The 19523-nt window shown below is 30.6% G+C and overlaps 1 protein-coding gene across 7 annotated transcripts in view; it reads right to left on the bottom strand.

The window, feature by feature from the left end:
* Positions 1-10743: 10743 nt before the first annotated feature.
* LOC111426038 (sterile alpha and armadillo motif) overlaps positions 10744-19523 on the bottom strand; it is a 95691-nt gene continuing 86911 nt past the window's right edge. For 5 of the 7 annotated variants that reach the window (XM_023060402.2, XM_023060382.2, XM_023060394.2 and 2 more), the window contains exons 5-9: positions 18260-18517; positions 16723-18032; positions 15970-16665; positions 14473-14700; positions 10744-11967 (exon numbers count right to left, since the gene is read on the bottom strand). In XM_023060402.2, the coding sequence (XP_022916170.1) occupies positions 14517-14700; positions 15970-16665; positions 16723-18032; positions 18260-18517 (2448 nt within the window). In that variant the 3' untranslated portion in view covers positions 10744-11967; positions 14473-14516. Of the gene's footprint in view, positions 11968-14422; positions 14701-15969; positions 16666-16722; positions 18033-18259; positions 18518-19331; positions 19500-19523 lie in introns of those variants that run through there. The other 2 variants (XM_023060425.2, XR_002707775.2) reach the window with 2 other exon arrangements.

Raw genomic sequence — 19523 nt, 5'->3', positions numbered from 1 at the left:
TGTAAGTGAATTTCGGAATAAAAAAATTAAATTTGTGTCGTCTCGCCGAATTCACTACAGTTTTTTTTACTTTGCGGATTGCGAACCATACGAAGAGATGTTTCGCGTTAATGTTTCGCCATATATTTATTACTATTGTTATAAATATTATCATTACCGAGTACTGTGATACGGAATCAAACACGAGAAAAACAAAACTCGTATTCACTAAATAACATAAAAACACATTACTATTATTTTCTTTGTTTAGTTGATAGTAGTTCTTCTCCTAATTTGATAAAGAAGAAATACAAAATGAAATTATTATATTCTACACTATTCATTATTATAATATGTTCGATAATAATATGCCGCTTGTTACGACGTTTACCTTTCATTTTATTTTTTTTTTTTTGAAATACCTTATAGAGTGATTTTTGGTGTTTTTGGAATAGTTTCGTTTATTCATTATGGAGAGAAATATAGGTGCAAATTCGACAATTGTGAAATAAGCGAAGCTATTCTTAAAACTGATTATTATTGCTGTATTATTATTAAGTTTCAATAAATAAAATTAATAAAATTAACTATTTGTTTTTTGAGTTTCTGTTAAAATTATAAAATCAAGCATTAACCACATAGCTATTTTTGTACATGAGGGTTGTTCAACATGAAACGATTCTATAATCTGCAGTATGCCAATACACGTATAGAGGGTTGAAAGGGAAGTTTTACGAAGGTCGTTGAAGACAAATTTTAACAAATAATTTATTAATCAATAACATTATAAATATATAATGTACGGTCCAAAAAAAATTTTAAATCTATATACTTACGAAAAAGAAAAGAAGTATATAATAATAATAATAATACTGCTTCTAGTCTTCTTGACATTAATACAGTAGTCAGAACCAGAACTTTCAATATAACAGATTCTAAACGATACAGAAAAGTGTTATCACTTTTACAAAAATTAGCGATATAGATAAAAAAAATGACTAGCAGAAGCAGCTAGAAAAAATAACGTTAACGAATCTTATATAAGAACTATTCGTAAAAATAAAGTCAAAATTCTAAAGTTCATAAATCTTCAAAATTTGTCAGATATTCTGAAAAAGAACGTATAGAAAAAGTTCAAGATCAAATTCAAAAAAGAGCCATTCTAAGATCAGTCATTAGAGATAAAGCTATACTACAATATTCTGAATGGAGCACCTTCTATATTAAATAGTGAACTAGAATCACTTGTCGCATATAATGATTAGTTGTACAATTTGAAATTGCTGCTTCAGCTAATCATGAAGCAGCAAAGCTGTATGCAGAATCCTTAAAGAGGATAAATCAAAATGGTGGTTATGTAGCAAGTACATAATACAGATGAAACCGGTCTTCTTGAAAAAAATGTCCTTTTAATTCCAAAAATGAAAAAACCGCTCCTATCTTTTAAGGCTTCTATTACTCCTGTAGCCTTGAATTATTCCTGTAGCCTCTTGAATTATTCCGGCTAAAGACCTAACTTTACCACAATGCTGGACAAATTTTTCCATTGCTGATTATATAGAAAATGTTGAACAGTCCTGCCGTTCAACAAAAAAATCCACATTGAATGGTTGCTGGAGGAAAATCGGTCCAAATGTTGTCACATCAATGAAGAATGATGAGAATTTGCAGAATGACATCCAGGCTACAGTAGCTTTAAGACGGTCGTTACCGGGAGATAGTTTTAGTGACCATCATTCAACTGTCAGATATTGAAGAGTAACTTGAGTCACATGACTATGACTGAAAGACGAAGAGCTGGCAGATTTAGTAACTGATCATAATCATGAATTCACTGACGGTGATGACTTTTCCATGTAACTAGAAGTGCTATGTTAACTCTCAAAACAGTTAATATAGTAGACGCCACGAGAGCTGGCAGTAAATCATCGTTTTTCGCTGTTACAAATGCCATACGTAGTAAATTAAAATTCACAAACCGCTAGAGAGTAATGTGTGTTAGAAAGAGATAGCATTAGTTTAATATGTCTGCTGTACAATTCAAATAGCCACGTCGAAAAAGTACGTCTGTTCTTCTAAGGGATGTAACTCTATAATTATAACCTCAAATCGAAACGTCTTGTGAATCTGTTGGTGTTTTCACAAGCCGAAAATGAAATAAATTAATAATTAATGAATAAATTTTCGCATAGTCTAAGTGTCAAAAAAAATGCTAATTCAAAAATTCCTGGAAACCGTGTTTATTGAAATTAAGAAATAAAACTTATTTTAAATTGAAGCTTGAAGCTTTCTGTTTAAATCGATCTATAACAATCGATGGGTTGAATTAAAAAAATATTGAGAAAAAGAGTATTGAGTTAAAACTAACATTTTCGTATAACCTAAAAGTGTCAAAAAAGATGCTAATTTAAAAATTCCTGGAAGCCGTATTTATTCAAATTAAAGAATGAGACTTATTGTAAATTAAAGCTCAAAGCTTTCTTTTTAAAATGATGTATAATAATTGTTAGATTTGATTGGAAAAATATTGACAAAAAACATGTTGAAACAAAACTTACATTTTGGTTGGCACCTAAGAGTGCCAAAAAAGATGCTAATTTAAAAATTCCTGGAAGCCGTATTTATTGAAATTAAGGAATGAGACTTATTCTATATTAAAGCTCAAAGCTTTCACTTTAAAATGATGTATAATAATTGTTGGGTTGGATTGGAAAAATATTTTAAAAAAATGTTGAAATAAAACATACATTTTCGTATAACCTAAGAGTGCCAAAAAAGATGCTAATTTAAAAATTCCTGGAAGCCATTTTTATTGAAATTAAGGAATAAAACTTATTTTAAATTAAAGCTCAAAGCTTTCTCTTTAAAATCATGTATAATAATTGTTGGGTTGGATTGGAAAAATATAGAGGAAAAAAATTTTGGAACAAAACTTTCATTTTCGAATAACCTAAAAATGTTAAAAAGATGCTAATTTAAAAATTCCTGTAAGCCGTATTTATTGAAATTAAGGAATGAAACTTATTTTTTGAAACTTTAAATTAAAGCTCAAAGCTTTCTCTTGAAAATGATGTATAATAATTGTTGGGTTGAATTGGAAAAATATTAAGAAAAAAAATGTTGAAACAACACTTACATTTAAAAGAGTCAAAAAAGATGCTAAAAAATGATGCTTTAAAAATTCTTAGAAACCATGTTTATTGAAATTAAGGAATGAGACTTATTTTAAATTTAAGCTCAATGTTTTCTTTTTAAAATGATCTGTAATTTTCACACCTAATAACCATTTATCAAAGAAATACCTTCTTGAACAACAAAATTCAACAGCACCACTTTTCACTAAACTTCTAACCTCACATCTGGATGAATAAGTTTAAAGTGTACCTAAAAATCCTACAATGCGGATTGCGACGTTTTTTATACAGATTATTTCTTGTATACACTTGTATAGTAGAAAGTACAGACAGCTCTAAATGCGCCGAATAGATAACTACAGTTTAAAATGAATGTTTAAAATTACCGGTACTTTCAAGTACCGTCGGGACACAAAGGGTTAATCCCTTGCGACTTGTAAATAACCTTTTAAAGTATTTGATAAATAAATAAATAATTACATAAATTTTATTATAAATTAATATTAACGATTTTTCGCTGCTTAACCTCTCCTAAATTTGACAATGTTTGACATATAACCTCTATTACTAACCTAACATACATTTAAATGTATGTGGTGAAATAATCTAAGTCGTACGTCCATATCTTGATTCATACCATTTTTAAACGTCAAGTCACTGCCAGCTCTCGTGGTTTCTACTATAATTGTTTAGAAATGGGAGAAAGAGTAAAACATACAGGGTGTCTCGCAACGATTGTACAATACTGCATCAGCGTATTCTCTGATCGAAAACAGACAAGAAAAGTCTAATAAACATAGGTCCGAAAATGGACCAATTTCGAGATATTCAAAGTTTTAGTTTCATAAGCTGACCTATTGTAAACATTATTAATTCTAACGATTTAGATGCAGTAATTATATGATTACCATGGTTACGATGGTTAAGATAAAATTTAATAAATAATAAGATAATATTAAGTTAATTAATACAGTTCATTAATAATTTAACAAAACAAGTAACAAAGATTGTCGAAGAAAATCGTTCAACTAAACTACTTCTAAACACAAACGGTTTTAAAAATACGTTTTCTAAATGAACTTCTAATGCGTTCAAAGATACCAGGAATTTGTTTTACTGTGTCAAATGCGTTACTAATTTTATTCTTCAAATCCTGCACATTTTGAACGTCTTCAGAATAAACAATTTGTCCCCAAAACCAAAAATCTAACGGATTTAAATCTGGTGAACGAGGTGGCCACGGGACAGGACCTCCTCGGCCAATCCACTTATTGCCAAATCTGTTATTTAAGTATGCTCGAGTAGCGCGTGCATAATGTGCTGGTGCTCCATCGTGCATAAAGTAGCAATCTTCTAGAATTTGTTGAGGTAATTCATCAAATGCCTCTGTAAGGTCATTTTGTAAAAAATTTATGTAGGCATCGGCTGTCAATCTCTTTGGAAAAAAAAATTGACCTAATAACTGATCACCTATAACTCCAGCCCATACATTAACACTGAATCGCCACTGATGATGAGTTTCTAGTATTGCATGGGGATTTTCATCGCTCCAAACGTGCGCATTATGAATATTAAAAATTCCGCTTTGAGTAAATGTTGCTTCATCCGTAAATACAATGTTTATGGGAAAGTCGACGTTTACTACCTCTTCCTGTATGGCCCACCTACAAAAAATCTCTCTTTTTTCGCCATCATTTTCTGTTAGAGCTTGAACGGTGTTGTAATGATAAGGATAAAGCAACTGCTCCCTTAAAATGCGGTGAACGGTTGTTTTGTTAATGTTTTCTTGTGCAGAAATTCTTCTAATGCTGGTTGAGGCATTTTCATCGACTCTTCTCAAAACTGCTTCTTCTAATTCCACCGGCCTTGTGTAATGTCTCTCCGTGGAATGGCTGTGGGTTACGCTTCCCATTTCTTTTAATCTGAGAAATAGGCTGGTAAAGGTGTGACTATTAGGCAATCGTCTGTTCGGGAACCTTTGCGCGTAATGACGAGCTGCTAACGACGCATTTCCATCAGCTAGTCCGTAACAATACACCATATCCGCCATCTCTTCCTTGGAGTAATTAATAGGAGCCATACTTAATAGTTTTATTAAATTAAATAGTAAAATAATAATTTCGTGAAGTATTATTTTTTTTTTTTTTTGATTAGACAACTTATCGTAATCATAGTAACGACTTAATTATTACAAAAACAAATTTAAATTCATGATGTTAACAATATCAACTTATGAAACTAAATCTTTGAATATCTCGAAAATGGTCCATTTTCGGACCTATGTTTATTAGGCTTTTTTTGTTTATTTTTGATCATAGAATACGCTGATGCAGTTTTGTACAATCGTTGCGGGACATTCTGTATATGCTAATAGAAAAAGATCCTATAACAGAATTAAGTTTAAAGACACAACGTGATGTCCGTAATTGCTTAGCACCTTTTATAAGAGGGACACCAAAATGAAACAAAACAGTTTACACAGTTTTTTTTATCTTATAAGTAAGTTTAAACTTCAAATCAGTTCCAAATTTATGAATTCATTACATTTTCAGACAATACTGTCAGACAAAACTCAGCATCCCTAATTCCATATAATTCAATTTACGCGCGATTTTACCTTTGTCCTCCTTTACACGGCCCAGTACGTCAAAAATACGTCAATAACTATTTCTTTCAATTCTTCAATGATCTACAGCGGTTGTATGTACATTTTAGATTTTAAATATGTTAATAAAAATTCAAGGGTGTTAGGTCTAGAGATCGAATTAGCCATAATAAATTGCCCACCATCAAAAACATTAGCATTAAGGTACAGTTTTATCATACCCGCGTAATGTGGTGTTGCTCCATCCTGCTGCTAGGCTTTTTTTGTTGTTCTACACTTGTTATCATTCGTGGAATTATTTTCTAATAATTGTCAATATGATACTCCTGTCAAGCAGCATGTCAGGGATATATACTTTTAAAAATTTAGTAAAGTGAAAAAATTGTACTTTTAACTGGTTTATTTTAAAATATGTCTGCTTTACATATTTTGACTATTCATTATCAGAAGCGTTACAAATTGAGACTTTTCGATACAAAATTGAGTTTATAAAAATATTTCAAAATTACTTACTTGTTATTAGATAAAATTGACGCCTAAAAACATTTTCGAACACATTCCCAAATTAGAATTTATAAGAATTTTATAGTTAAAGGTTCTATCAAAGCTCTGCTACTCTACCTGCCCGCTTGTAAGACATATATTCAGCTGCCAATGGACTAACAAACAAATCTTTTTGTTAAAAGCGAAAATTAATCATTTTCGCTTACAGATCTTTCGCTTTACCGTTTTGTTACGATTATCTCGACTATACTGTTAACAAATTAAAATTCAGCTTTATAAGATAGTAAAAGCATTATGATAATTTCAATAATCTAAGAATTGGTTTTATTAATATTTTATTAATTGACGTTATTTAAAACCGGTTATAATACAGCTAAAATCAAAGAAATCGTAAATGTTGCAAATATAAACATAATGTTATTAGAAATGTTATAATCAATACAATTTATTTTATATTTAGGACGATAGAAACGAGCGCTTCGAAAACTAATTCTTCTATGATGTTTAATTTTTTGTAAATCCTTAATTTTCAATTTTTCGTGACAAACATTATAAAAATGTAATAAAAGTCTGTTCCCCAATAAACTTGTTTTCGTCGCCTTATAAACATATAACAACAGAATACTCTAAAAAACAGTTTCTTAGCTTTTATAAACATGTCAATATCTCTATTACTCACAACTCTTAGAATAAGTGTTAAGCTGTATGTTATTTTAGTTTCGCTAGTATTAGTGACCAAAATTAAGCGGTAAATAAAATAAACCGAAATTGAACAATCACACACAAAAACCATCAGCATTTGACCTCCAAATAAAGTGTTGAATTTTTCGACAATTTCATACATAACTGTATATAATGCAATAAAATCTTTGATTTCTAATAATTGTTCTTTTAAAATACTTTCCAATTCTTTGAATCTCCAATAAATACTTTCCGTAGCGTAAATGATCGTCGATAATATTAAAAATTGTTGCATGCGTGGGTAAGTAACCCACGTTGGATAATACCTTATTGCAGCTTCTAATCTAAATATCAACCCAATTAATAAAAGTAAACTTGATATCGTAGTAAAGTTATTCTTTGAACCAATTACGGCTTCCATTTTAGTTAAACGATTTAAAAAGTCAACCCAAATTTTCGTTTTACTTACATTAAACTGGTAAATGAAGTAAATGTTTGCCGATAATGTTTGAACTGCTGCAATAATATATATGTATTCGTAAGGATTATTATACACTATTTTTTGTTGTGTTAGAAAAACCCATATAGCGATCAGTAAACATAAAATATTAACAATTGATACACCTTTAAAGAAATTTTTGTGTATCACATCTTGTTTTTTTAACGAATACATTGGCAAAATACCACAGGTATTAAATACCACTTGAAAATGTATAAACATTGATGTTGTTATACCCATTTTTATACATATATTATTATTAGCTTCAAAATGGTTGTTTACATTCATACTAAAGGTTATGACGTTAAAGTATGATTTTAGGTCAAGTATTTTGTGGAATTTAGATGTGTAAACGATGATAATAAATAAATAATTCAAATATACAGGTCGGTGATATATGTGGAAACGGTGAGTTATCTCTTAAAGTAAGATAGCTAGCGAGAAATGTTAAGATACAAAAGTTTTAGTGTTTTTTTAAATTTATCACAATAAAGACCAATTAAGTGTACAGGGTCAGTCAAAAAGTGATGACGAAACAAAGTTACGTTCTCTTTAATGGAACGCCCTGTATATTATTCCATATTTCAGTTCACCTCGAAATTCTAAATAAAATTCATGTATTTTGTTAAAAATTGTTTTCATCTATGTTGCGAGTGTAAGATTAAAATTTGACAAATTATTAATAAAGAATTAATAAAATGAACAACTTTTGACTCGCTAAAATAATTTAATTCCAACCAGTTTCAAAACTTAAAAAGTTTCTTCTTCAGTTGAATCTACATACAATGGAGACAAAAGAAAATCACTTAAAAATAAAAAAGAATAATAAACTAAACATACAGTCAATAAATTAAAAAATTAATATAAGATGTTAAACGAAATATTAGGAAGAACATTAGCAGATAAAAACTTATTAAAAAAACTTAATAAAACACACAATCGTCTAAAAATGGCAACGCGAACATGAACACGATAACAATTGAAAGGCGAACAAATCCAGAACTGCTAACAGCATAAGAACAAGAAAACATTGAATTCAAAAACGAAAAAAAAAAGCCAAACGGAGATGAAAAAAATTACAAAAATAAATAAAAATATAAATTAATTCCTATAAATCCATCCCACTTAAATCTCCTCCGTTTCTTACAATAAATAAAAACCATTAACCAAATGGTGGAATATAATTGATATCTCTAATTGATCATTTAGTGTCATATATTCATTGTTATTTGTTGTTCTATTACTTTCAAGAGATTCCAAAAGATCCAACTTGAAACCTTTCTTACATTTATGCAATAATCTTGTTTCGTTGTAATTAACTTTATGTCCAGTTTCTAAAATATGTTTATAAACATTGGATTTTGGATTATTGTTATGTTCCGCTAGTCTAGTCTATAATTTACACCCAGTCTATCCTACGTAAATAGCATTGCAATTAGAACAACCAATAGAGTATACTCCGATTTCATTTAAGATGTTATTATTTCCAAAATGGTAATTAGATAATAAATTGTAAATACTATTCTTAGAATTCTTGAAAATTGTAAAATTCGAAAAAATTGTCGAACTGAATGTGATTTCTCAAAACGGCTTGTTGCATTAAAAAGACGATACTTTAGTTAATAATTGGTGATATTTCCACAAGGATCCTTCAAGAAATTAATTTTATAGTGAATTTTGAAAGTTATCGATGAAAATTGCAACATTGAAAATTTTATCAAAAATTCAAATATCGTTTTCTCAAAAACTAAAAGTTGTTTTTCAAAACGTGTTGATTCATTGGAAAGAGGACATTTTTATTAACACTTTGGGAAATTTTCAAACTCATATTCCAAGATATAGATTTTATACGAATTTTTAATACTTATCGGTGAAAATTGCAAAATTCGAAAAAATTATCGATTATTTCAAAAATTTTTTTCTCCAGAACTTAAAGTGATTATTCAAAACGGCTTGTTGCATTAAAAAGAGGATACTTTAATTAATAATTGGTGATATTTCCACAACGATCCTTCAAGAAATTAATTTTATAGTGAATTTTGAAAATTATCGATGAAAATTGCAACATCGAAAATTTTATCAAAAATTCAAATATCGTTTTCTCAAAAACTAAAAGTTGTTTTTCAAAACGTGTTGGTTCATTGGAAAGAGGACACTTTTATTAACACTTTGGGAGATTTTCGTACCCATATTCCAAGAACTGGATTTTATACGAATTTTTAAAACTTAATCGGCGAAAATTTCAAAATTCGAAAAAATTGTCGATCATTTCAAAAATTTTTTTCTCAAAAACTAAAAGTGATATTTCAAAACGGCTTTTTGCATGAAAGGAGGATACTTTAATTAATAATCGTAAGTTATAACAGCGACAATTCTGTTAGTATGAATGTGATGATGAATTACAAGCGAAGAGAAGAAAACTAGACGAAACTGCAACAAGAGATTTTATATATCGTATTGAGATTGATACAATGAGGTTGCTAATAATAAATAAAGTTGTATTCAATGAAAAATGTCCTATTGGCGTTGAACTTGATTATTATCTGCAGTGTCCAACACCTAAAAAAGATACTAATTCCTGTGAATGATGGAGTACTAAGTAATAGGTTTTTAATATCCGGTCAAAGCCGGATATCCGGCCGGTTTTAAAAAATTGCCGTATAGGCTGGATACCGGATAGTTGCCGAATATCCGTTCCACCACTAATTAACAGAATATAAAAAAAACAAGAAGAATCAGTAAGAAACAGAATAGTGATTGATATTTCAGAAAATATCTAGCCTATGCAAAAGTATGTGTAAAATGTCAAGGAAAAATAAAAACAGTAAAACTTTTCATGAAATTGAATTCAAAAAAATGAATAAGAAACAGATAGCATACTACTGCACATACTGCAGCGTTTTTTGGTTATGAGTGTTATAGATCAATAGCCATCAAGAGTAAATAAACTTTTGTTTTATCCTATTCCAGTTCTCAGCTAGGTTACAGTCATTAAAAGTGGTTTCTATGGTGTAAAGAAGTTCTTCATGTTTTTAGCTACAACCTCATACAAGATATTATCTTCATGACTGAATTGAACACGATTTTGGGAATTAAAATAACTTTATTTACGTATCAACGTTATACATCAAAACGTCTGTCGCCGTAAATAACCATATTTCCATTGTAGCCATTTGTATATTGTCTTATCTATAGGCAGCGCAATTTATATTGGACACAATATTAGTTAAGCAACTTCCAGATTTAATATTCCAACGGTCCATATTCCCAGAAGAATTGTTACTTTTTTGTGTTTAAAATATCTCATTTATTATTTTTGGTGGAAAATAAAAAAAAATTAGTTACTTTGATAAAATATATTTTAAAATATAACATGATTAAAAAAAAATGAAAACAATAATTGGTTTACAAGATTTTTTTAAAACGGTATTACGGATTTTATTTTTATAAATAAATAATGAAATATATAATTATGTAGAAATACGACAAACAGGATTCGAAAATAGAAAAAATAAAATTGATAAAACATGTTCTAAAAATCATAAACGATCTTAAATAATTAAGGACGATAATGTTGATGGATAAAATTAACACAAAAAGAGTTATTAATAGAGAGATAATCACTTGCTTCTAATAAAAATACTACGAGATTATAAAATGAAGTTACATAAATTACATGCAGAATACATAATCTTACGTATTGTCTAAAAAAAGAATTAATTAAAAAAACTACATATACCAGGACTACTTAAGTAATAACTGTAAATAATTCTAACAGTAATAATTACTTAAATAACACAATTTTTAAGGCTGCGCATCATAATCACAAATTCGGTTTCATTCTTGTGCTTACAAATTTTTAATAAAAAAAAGAAAAAGCACCTCTTATTTGTACTTCCTCTTTAATTCATATTAAGGCCTAATATTCTAAAGACATCCTTCATTGAACGAAGAATACTCACAAAAAATAAACGTAAACTAGGCACCGTCGGCAAAGCACATTTTAATACTTCATAATAAAAAATTACAAAAAAAATAATCACTTCTTCATCAGAGATCTCACTTTATTGACACACTTGTCCATAAAGTTCCTTTTACGTTTCGAGTCGCTCGTGCTACTCTGCAAGCTGAGAGTCGACGACTTTTTGCTCATATCACAGTTTTCATCTGAAATGTCGCTTAAATCGGGTTGCGTTTCTTCTATTTTTACTTCACAACCGTCTTCCGATTCGACAACAGCAGCATCATTATCAATAATAGAAGCTGTAGACGGTGGGGAATCATCTGGCTCGGAAATAATAATTTGAGTGGTTTCGGGTACTTCCGAAGAAGACGGCGATGATAAAACGTCCGTAGAAACAGTAGTCGGTTTAACTTCTTCAACTTCCGCGTCAAGAAGTCCATCTAAACTACGAGATCTGTTTGGTGGTTGAGATTTTTTTACTAGTGGCGATATTGGCGTATGTGAACCTCTACGATCTGTAGGTATCGGGTGTTGAGGAGGTAAACCAAATTTTCTAGCTGTCATTAGCCATGGACGGGACGGATTTGATGATTTATAAAACCTGAAAAATTAAATATAGATTAATATTTTTATTCCAATTTATAATACTGGTTCAAAAAGAGATGACTCTTTCATTATCGTATTTTTTCTGCAATTGATACTAAATAGTTGCTTATGTACAACTTGGCAAAGTTATCTTGTAGGTACAGTCCCAAAAAGTTAGCACCCTAACATTAATGTTTATGGTTATGCAAAGATGAAGTCAAAAATTCATCAGTCTTAAATTTGAAGATTTGAAGAAACCATCTTTAAAATATTAAATACCAAGTAAATTTGCTTTAAATTGCTTTTTATTTCATGATGATATCTCAATTAGTTTTTGAGATATATTTTTTTTAATGTGTTCTTAAAATTTAGAATAATCAAATATGAGACATTAGATTTTAAAAATCATAACAATGATGTTTATGGAAAATAAGAAATTATTTATGGCACATTAAATCTTCATCAAATTTGCTTTAAAATGTTCTTTATTTCATGATGATATCTCTATTTGCTCTTGAGATACGTTTTTTTTAAATTTTTTTACCAATAACAATCAAAGATGTAGAGTTGGGTTTAAAAAATCATAACAACGATGTTTATGGAAAATAAGAAATAAACTATGGCACGTTCAATCCGCATCAAATTTGCTTTAAAATGTTCCTCATTTCATGGCGATATCTCAATTCGTTTTTGAGATACGATTTTTTTATATCTCTTCTTAAAGTTTAGTATAATCAAACATATCAAGTTAGATTTAAAATATCATTACAACGATGTTCATGGAAAATAAGAAATTATTTATAGTGTATTAAGTCTTCATTAAATTTGCTTCAAAATGTTCTTAATTTCATGATGATATCTCCATTAGTTCTTGAGATACGATTTTATAAAGTTGTATTTCGTATCTATAACAATCAAACATACAGACTTGGATTTAAAAAACCATAACAACGATGTTTATGGAAAATAAGAAATTATTTATGGCACATTAAATCTTCGTCAAATTTACTTTAAAATGTTCTTTGTTTCGTGATGATATCTCAATTAGTTTTTGAGATACGCTTCTTTTAATATCTCTTCTTAAAGTTTAGAATAATCAAACATACCAAGTTAGATTTACAAACTCATAACAACGATGTTTATGGAAAACAAGAAATTATTTATGGCGCATTAAATCTTCATCAAATTTGCTTTAAAATGTTCTTAATTTCATGATGATATCTCTATTTGCTCTTGAGCTACGATTTTTTTAAATTTATATTTACCAATAACATTCAAAGATGTAGAGTTGCGTTTAAAAAATCATAACAACGATGTTTATGGAAAATAAGAAATAAACTATGGCACGTTCAATCCACATCAAATTTGCTTTAAAATGTTGTTTGTTTCATGATAATATCTCAATTAGTTTTTGAGATACGATTCTTTTAAAAGTTGTATTTCATATCTATAACGATCAAACATGCAGAGTTGGATTTAAAAAACCATAACAACGATGTTTATGGAAAATAAGAAATTATTTATGGCACATCAAATTTACTTTAAAATGTTTTTTGTTTCATGATGACATCTTAATTAGTTTTTGAACCACGATTTTTTAACATCTCTTCTTAAATTTTAGTAAAATCAAACATACCAAGTCTGTTTAAAATATCATAAGAACGATGTTTATTGAAATTAAAAAATTGTTTATTCCACATTTAATCTTCATGAAATTTACTTTAAAATGTTTTGTATTTCATCGTAATGAGTCAATTCGTTCTTGAAATACGACACTTTAAAATTTTATAATTAAAATCTACACTAATCAAAAATGTTGGGTTGGGTTTTATAAATAATAACAAGTGCATTTAATGGGAATTAAGAAATTATTTATGGCCCTTTGAGTCTATATTAAATTTGCTTTAAAATGCTTAAAATTCATTTCGTCATTACACCTAAGTGGTTCTTGAGATACGATATTTTAATAGAACTGATTAATAAAACTATAAGCGTTAATTGTCAATTCGTCGGCTAACTGATTGACTTCACTTATTCTCAAAAACCTCATTTGTGAAGTACTTTTTGCAAATAACATATCAGATCTTTACATCTTATGAAGTCGCCGAAATCTACAACCTCAGGCTACACTTTGATAATGAAGACTGATTTTGATCTCTTCTAATATGTTGAATCTTCAAAACGTTCAGAAGTGTACATCCTTAGTATAAGGTCTGGTTCTAGCAAACAATACGCCATTTTTTAGTTCTTTATTATTTGGTATGACGCATTTGACATTCCAAGATAGAACCAAGATAGATTTGCCAAGGTGTATTAAGAGATTTAGAAGATGAACTTTAACGATTGCATAAAACATAATAAGCATCATTGTCAGAAAATGTTATGATACCCTATATTTTTGAATCATTCTGTATTAAGTGATTAAGTTGTTAGGCAAAAACTTAAAAATTATTATAAGATTTTTTTAGTACCTTTGGGGTAATTAGAAGTCAAATTAATTTTTCATGCGTTCACATCGTACCTAGGTAAAGGTGAAGGTGCGACCGAGGCATGGGGACCATCTAGTCAGTCCCGATTGCCGTTAACATCCTTATCCCCTTTCCCAGAATCGTTACTATGCATCCTTTGGTAAACGGGAGGACGCGACAATCCAGGATTTGAAGGAGTACCCGGAGTTAAATCGCCTTTAGCCATTCCAACACGACTCAGTGAAGTGTCATTTTTCGCGTTTACTTCACCACGCATGAACCTGAAATAAATTACAAATTCGAAAATTATTAATAAAGTTAGCAAAAATATTTGATTTGAAAAACATTAAAGCGTAAGTGTGATTGAAAGCGTATATGAAAGAATTGGAGGTATTTATAAAATTTAATATGGCCTTCGAATGTATGAAAACCTGTTATAAATAGTCGTTTGATGTGAATATGAACGCACAAACAGTGTGGGCTTAAACATAAGCGGTCGACAAAAGATTCTTGAAAAGCTACAACATTTAAATTTAAAAGGATTTCTTTGTATAAACAAAAAATTCTTACCTAATGGAATAAACCGTCACCAAACGTTTAAAATGATTGAGTTTCGGCGCAACTATACTTGAATAACTATACATATAGCAAATATAAATACCGCCAATTTATGTTAATTGTTGCAATTAATTGGGATAGGATAAAAGGATTCGTGTGAAAAGACGACAATATTACAAAGAAAGGAATAAAATAATCTGTGTACTGTGTATCACATTTATTATTTTCAACAGAACAAATATATATTATAACATATATATCATAAAATATAAAGAGATAAAAATTAAAATACTTGGTAAGAATAACTAAAGTGGCATATATACTAGGAAGTGTGTAATGCTGTTAGTATCATTGGAATGTTAGATGACAATTAAATTTGATTATTTATACTTAATCAAAGAAGAAATCTTTGTTTCTTATTTGATCAAAGAAATTAATTAGAAACCACTAAAAAGTCCAAATTGCTTTAAAAGTAATTAATAAAAACATTAATAAAATTACCCAGTTCACATTATTAGCAATTAATTAAAGCATGGGGAATTAGAAAATTTAGTATTTAAATTGAGATAACTTGAAAGAAATTTTGATACTAGTACAATGCTACATCTAACCAGAAATGATTAAAAATCTTGTAGTATAGAGTATAAACAACATTTAGTTCAATTGGTATAATGTGAAGCAGGTAAAACCATTTATAAAGTAGTGATCCCTTTTATACCACAATTTCCTTCTACTTTATTAGTGATTGCTTTAAAAGTGTGATTAGAATCTTGTTTTAATAACATCAACTTCAATAAAAAAATAACCTACTCATGCAAAAAGTTAATACTGTTGAATAATATTATTTAACAGGGAAGAAACATCTAGGTACTTATTTAATCAATTATTTACAAAAAATATATATATTCGAATGACTGCCTATTATATTATTATAATTAGCTTTGCCAAAACGCAAAACCCAATCAAAAATTTATTGTGTACTCCGTACTAACCTTTCTAATTTATCCACGCAAGCATCCTGATAATCGTGTATCCATCTAACCCCGTTAAAATGGCACACCTGACGCATATCTTCAGGCAAAACATCCGTTTCGGGCCAAGCAAAATTGTCGATAATAGGTATGATGTTGCATTGTGCCTGTAAAGCTGCCACGATTTCCCTGTGTACCCAGTCTTTCTTCTCAACGTCCCCAACGCACCTTTCGAGAGCGTTCGGGGTAAGCACCAAAAGAAAATGTTTTGCTTTTTGAATACTTTGAAGGAGATTGTTGTCGAATTTTCCAGCTTCGAGTCGTTCCACGTCGATGAACACGCTAAAACCGCGTAATTGTAAATGGACTTTGAGTAAACTGGCGAGTTGAGAGCCGTTTGAGCGTCTGTAGCTGACAAAAACGTCGAGCGGTTTGTTCATGTTGTCTTCGCTGACGCTTAAGGAGTTCTTTTCTGCTGCTTTGATTCCTTCCATAATACGAGCACGATGAATGGAATTGGTTATGCCACATTCTTGAAGCAGCTGGTCTTCAGATAAAGAACAAAGAGAGTCTTTACTTCCAACTCCTGCGTTTAACATGGAATAAGTGTACATTCCGTAATCTGGACCGAGATTTTGTAGGAAATGATTGATGTTTGCTATATCACGAGAAGTGTAATCTGCGAGTTTTTTGAGCTTTATTAATTCACGAGTGAATCTACATGAAAAAAAAGCTTTATTTAATACGAATCAAATAAATCTTAAATAATATTACCTTTTTCTTTTAATTCCATTTGCTAAACCAATATCATCAATTAAGTTTTCTTCAGTTAATTGCAACAATAAATCTCCATCAACTCGGCTTTCAACAAAATTCGTAGCGACTTCACTAAATCCAATTTGTTTGACCCATTCTTCAACATCCTCAACTGACCATAAAGGCACCTGTTGGCTTAATTTGTGTGGAACTTCTTCGCCAATTAATCTTAAAGCTTGCGCAGCGTATTTGGAAGCAACAGCATTAGGAGAACTTGCGACCCTTTTCAAAGATTCAATTGCACCGATTTCGGCAAAAATATTCGTATTGCATTGTTGCTTTTTAATTCCAGCCTCCATACAAAAATGGAAAGCGGCTAAATTCCTAGCTTCTTCTCTTTTAGAACTCAAAACCGGTACAAGATGTTGTAACCAAGTTTTGCTTTGACCGTGTGCGTGAGCTAAATTGGATCTTGCAAATTCCGATGGATTATGAGACGTAACAAAAGGTTCAACAAGTCCTAAAGTTCCCGATTGTATCACTTCAGCTTCGATTTCAGCGTTGGCTACAAGAACTGTTATTGCTAAACAAGCGTAATATTTGATGTTATCGTCGGTGTGAAACGCTAAGGGGAATAACCACATTGGTACTTTGCGTTTGATCATTGCTTCTTGATTTTCAGCACCACCGTATAAACTTAAATTTGCTAATGCGCCAGCGCAATGTCTTAAAGTTTCGACGTCTTTCTTTCTGCATTCGAAAAGTAACGCATCTAAGCCGCCTAAACGGATGACGTCACTACAGGTTTCTTCGCTATGTTTAAACAAATGTTCTAAAATTCCTGTACCGATTCGAGAATCATTAACGGTATTTGAATTTTTGGTGCAAACGCAAGCAACATGAACGACTTTATCTAATCCGTGTGCGACGACGTGTTCCCTATTTTCAGTGGTAAGACATTGTTCAAGTAATTTTGCGCTGGATATCTTAAGTTTATCGTCGTCATTGATGCAATTAGCTATTAGTAAATCTAAAAGGCCGCATTTTCTCATTGCGTTGCAAAGTTCGTAGCCGAGTTCGTGACCGTGAGTTGGCACAGCCCAAGCTTTACGCATTATATCGTTCACTTTCTCCAGTAGGTTACAAGACTTTTCGCCTTGCATATCTTTCTGTCGAAGACATTGGAAGGATTTGTCGAAATAAGCGGCGTATTTCTGTATTGCTTTGACTATGTCCTCGTTATTGGAGTTTTGGGATAATTGTTCCAAATCGTCCGCGGACATGTTTATTAGTTCGTCTTCTATTTTTGATGAATCGTTAAGTTGGAACTGAAAAATTTTATTATTGGTCGTTAATTTTTTGAGATTTTCAAATAGTATTGGGTTAAACTTCAACATAACAATTTAATGTCTTTTTAATATCATGTGTCGTTCAACGTTAAACAGTAACTAAAAATAAATGATGAATGAAAATAAATTTTAAAAAATACTATGAATAATAAGTAATAGAGGAAATTAGCATACAAAGGAGGAAAAAAAATTAGAATTGTATATACCTGAGCAGCCGATGATAACAACTTTGAGCTAGCCGAGGTGTGTATTCCTTTAGTTGTAGCAGTGAAGGAAGTTGATTGTGAAGATGAACTATGTTGTTCGTTGTAAACCCCCGAAGCTGTAACCATTTGTTTTCGTTGGTTTGCTTCGCTTTGTGTCTTCTCTTGACTAAACGTGTCTGTGGTAACTTTCATCGTTGTGTGGGCCATATTTTTCGATTCTTGTTGACTTATATCACCGGCTATCAATGATCTAGCTTCCTAAAAGCAAAAAATTGACACCATTATAATGATTATTATTGCATACCAAAACCTTGTCTTCAACTTGTGGAAATGTTTCCATCGAATTCATTTTGACAGGCGCGATGGGAAACCGTGGGGATTGGTCGCGCATTCGAAAAGTGCCCCTTCTAATTGGCCACGGAGCCGACATGTTGACCGCGCGAATTTCGAGAGAAAAGTGTGAATATTTAGTTTTTGGCGCGAATCGAACTCGTAATCGCGTGTTTTATTTGTGTCGCTTATCTAACTTGGTAGTCAGAGTCGTCGCCGACGTATTCGCCCGTTTATCTCGACGTGTTAAGTCTATTTTCCCTCATTCGGTCCAAGTTCAAGCTCGCGCACTAACATTCGTATAAAACCGAGTCGTTGGAAATAGACCAGAAAACCTTAAATGTTTTTGTTGGCCTGAACTGACGCCAAAACGAATTGTTGACGATTTTTGATACCAAGCTTCATATCTATTTTATTTTTTTCTTGTTGTTATCAAAGAATGGATTTATTTTGTGTTGTGATTTAAATAAATTTGTTTTGTGCGAATTTTTTTGCTTATATCGATCTATTTTTATCATCTTACATACAATTTCCAAGTTATTATCTCATAAACATTTAATTTGGTGAGTGAACGATAACAATTTTAATTAAAAATATCTCAAACACTAAAAGATACTTACGCAAACGAAGCTTTTCATTAAAACGAACTCTCTTGTATTCAGTGTTAATAACCGAAAAGGTTTATATTGAAGATTCTTTCGTGTTTACGTTCGTGCGCAAGATTAAACATTTTCAAACATACCTCTTTGTTCGATTGAAATCTCGAAACGCCTCTAATTACATTACACGCCACTGCATTCTGCCGGTGGAAAATGACACCTTTAGTTTCATTTATGCTAAAAGGGTGGATCGCACCCTTTAATCTAACGGCGATTCGGGTAATTTGCCACACCATGACGTGAGAAGAACATGGCGACTGAAACGGCACTGAATC

This window comes from Onthophagus taurus, chromosome 2 (assembly GCF_036711975.1).
Source record: "Onthophagus taurus isolate NC chromosome 2, IU_Otau_3.0, whole genome shotgun sequence".
Classification (NCBI taxonomy): domain Eukaryota; kingdom Metazoa; phylum Arthropoda; class Insecta; order Coleoptera; family Scarabaeidae; genus Onthophagus; species Onthophagus taurus.
Note: the sequence above shows the minus strand (reverse complement) of the source record. Positions and strands in the feature narration are given on the sequence as shown.